The 1755-nt window shown below is 35.3% G+C and overlaps 1 protein-coding gene across 4 annotated transcripts in view; it reads left to right on the top strand.

Moving 5' to 3' along the window:
• Positions 1-1556: 1556 nt before the first annotated feature.
• Positions 1557-1755, top strand: part of LOC106870412 (otoferlin) — a 360495-nt gene continuing 360296 nt past the window's right edge. For all 4 annotated transcript variants that reach the window (XM_014916475.2, XM_014916474.2, XM_014916476.2 and 1 more), the window contains exon 1: positions 1557-1615. In XM_014916475.2, coding sequence (XP_014771961.1) covers positions 1574-1615 — 42 coding nt within the window. In that variant the 5' untranslated portion in view covers positions 1557-1573. The remainder of the gene's footprint in view (positions 1616-1755) is intronic.

Genomic DNA, 1755 nt, shown 5'->3' with positions numbered 1-1755 from the left:
CGTTAGTTTCCCCTCCACTGTCACCAACAAAAGTAACAACAATTACTATTTTCATGGCTTAGACACTGTCTCTGGTATAACATCGTATTACATTGTCTTGAGGCTGCCGTATCATTTTATTCTGAGAAATAAAATCGTTTTTTCTGTTCTTGGATGAAATCTTAATTCTCCATCTTAAATTGTATCCAGACAGTGAACTTCTGTTGCCTGGGTGCAGTAAGTGAAAAGACATTTTAAAAAGAAAACATAACTGAAAGGAGAAAGAATAAATATCATCGCAGGAATTCTCTTCAGTTCCATAAGAGGGCAAATAGTAATTTATCTGTATCGAAGCATTCAATACTGGGTAGAAGAAAATTATTTTTTTGTTTAGTTACTCTTTTACTTGTTTCAGTCATTTGACTGTGGCCATGCTGGAGCACTGCCTTTAGTTGAGCAAATCAACTCCAGAACTTATTCTTTGTAAGACTAGTACTTATTCGATTAGTCTTTTATGCCGAACCGCTAAGTTACGAGGAGGTAAACACACCACCATCCCTTGTCAAGCGATGTTAGGGGGACAAACATAACACACACACATACATATATACATATATACGACAGGCTTCTTTCAGGTTCCATCTACCAAATCCATTCACAAGGCTTTGGTCAGCCTGGAACTATAGTAAAAGACATTTCTTCAAAGCACCATTAAGCGGAACTGAACTCATAACCATGTGGTTGAGAAGCAAACTTTTCACCACTCAACCATGCTTCACAATTAAACGGTTAAACTCATTGTCAGTTTTCTATTGAGTTAGCCACAGAATCGGTGCTGTGTTATTTGTACCTGTCTTTTTAGCTCTTAAAGAGTTAAAAGGTGTGATGTAACTCAAAGGGATTTCATCTTAGATCTGAGATTAATATAATTGATTGATTTCTAAGAAGGGCAGAAATGCACAGATTTCCCCCCAAGGGTTACAATATTCTTCATTTATCAATTGCAGTCGATGACAGCTATGGTATTTTAACAACCTCTGGATGATGAATGGTAAAGTGCAAAGCTACCATAGCTAGTTCTTCCACTAGACAAAATATATTGATTTTTTTAATTCTTTTTTGGCCACACAAACAATAACAGCAACAGTTGTTGGTTGTGGCTTTTATTTATTATCGTCATCATCATCATTGCCACCGTCATCATCGTCATCATCATCACCACCATCATCTTCCTCCTCGTTCTCCTCCTCTCCTTTTCCTTCTCCTTCTCTTCTTCTCCTTTTCCTTCTCCTTCTCTTCCCCCTCCACCTCATTATCATCGTCATCATAGTCATCATCATCGTCATTATCATCATCATCATCATTACTATCTAATATCCACCTTTCATGCTGGCATGGGTCAGACGTTTTGACAGGAGCTTGGATTTCACTGCATTTCTTGTTTCGTAAAAATATCAGAATCCCCAAATTTTAACTCTTTTAAAGATGTTTTATGCAATTACGAAACTAAATTCCTTCATTTAAAAAAAAAACCATTGATTCATCAATAATTCTTTTTCTTTCATTATTTCAGTATTTTGTATTTGATTTCCACATGGCTCCAGCTATGCTATTTGACCAAATCATAACATTAACGGTAAGTACAGAGAATTTTCTTTTTATTTATTCTCTCTTTGCTTTTTACACACACACACACACACACACACACATACATATATGTACATATGTGTGGCTGTATGTATATATATATATATATATATATATATATATATATAT

This window comes from Octopus bimaculoides, chromosome 23 (assembly GCF_001194135.2).
Source record: "Octopus bimaculoides isolate UCB-OBI-ISO-001 chromosome 23, ASM119413v2, whole genome shotgun sequence".
Taxonomy (NCBI): Eukaryota; Metazoa; Mollusca; class Cephalopoda; order Octopoda; family Octopodidae; genus Octopus; species Octopus bimaculoides.
The sequence above is the reverse complement of the archived record's forward strand: the minus strand, read 5'-3'. Positions and strand labels throughout refer to the sequence as shown.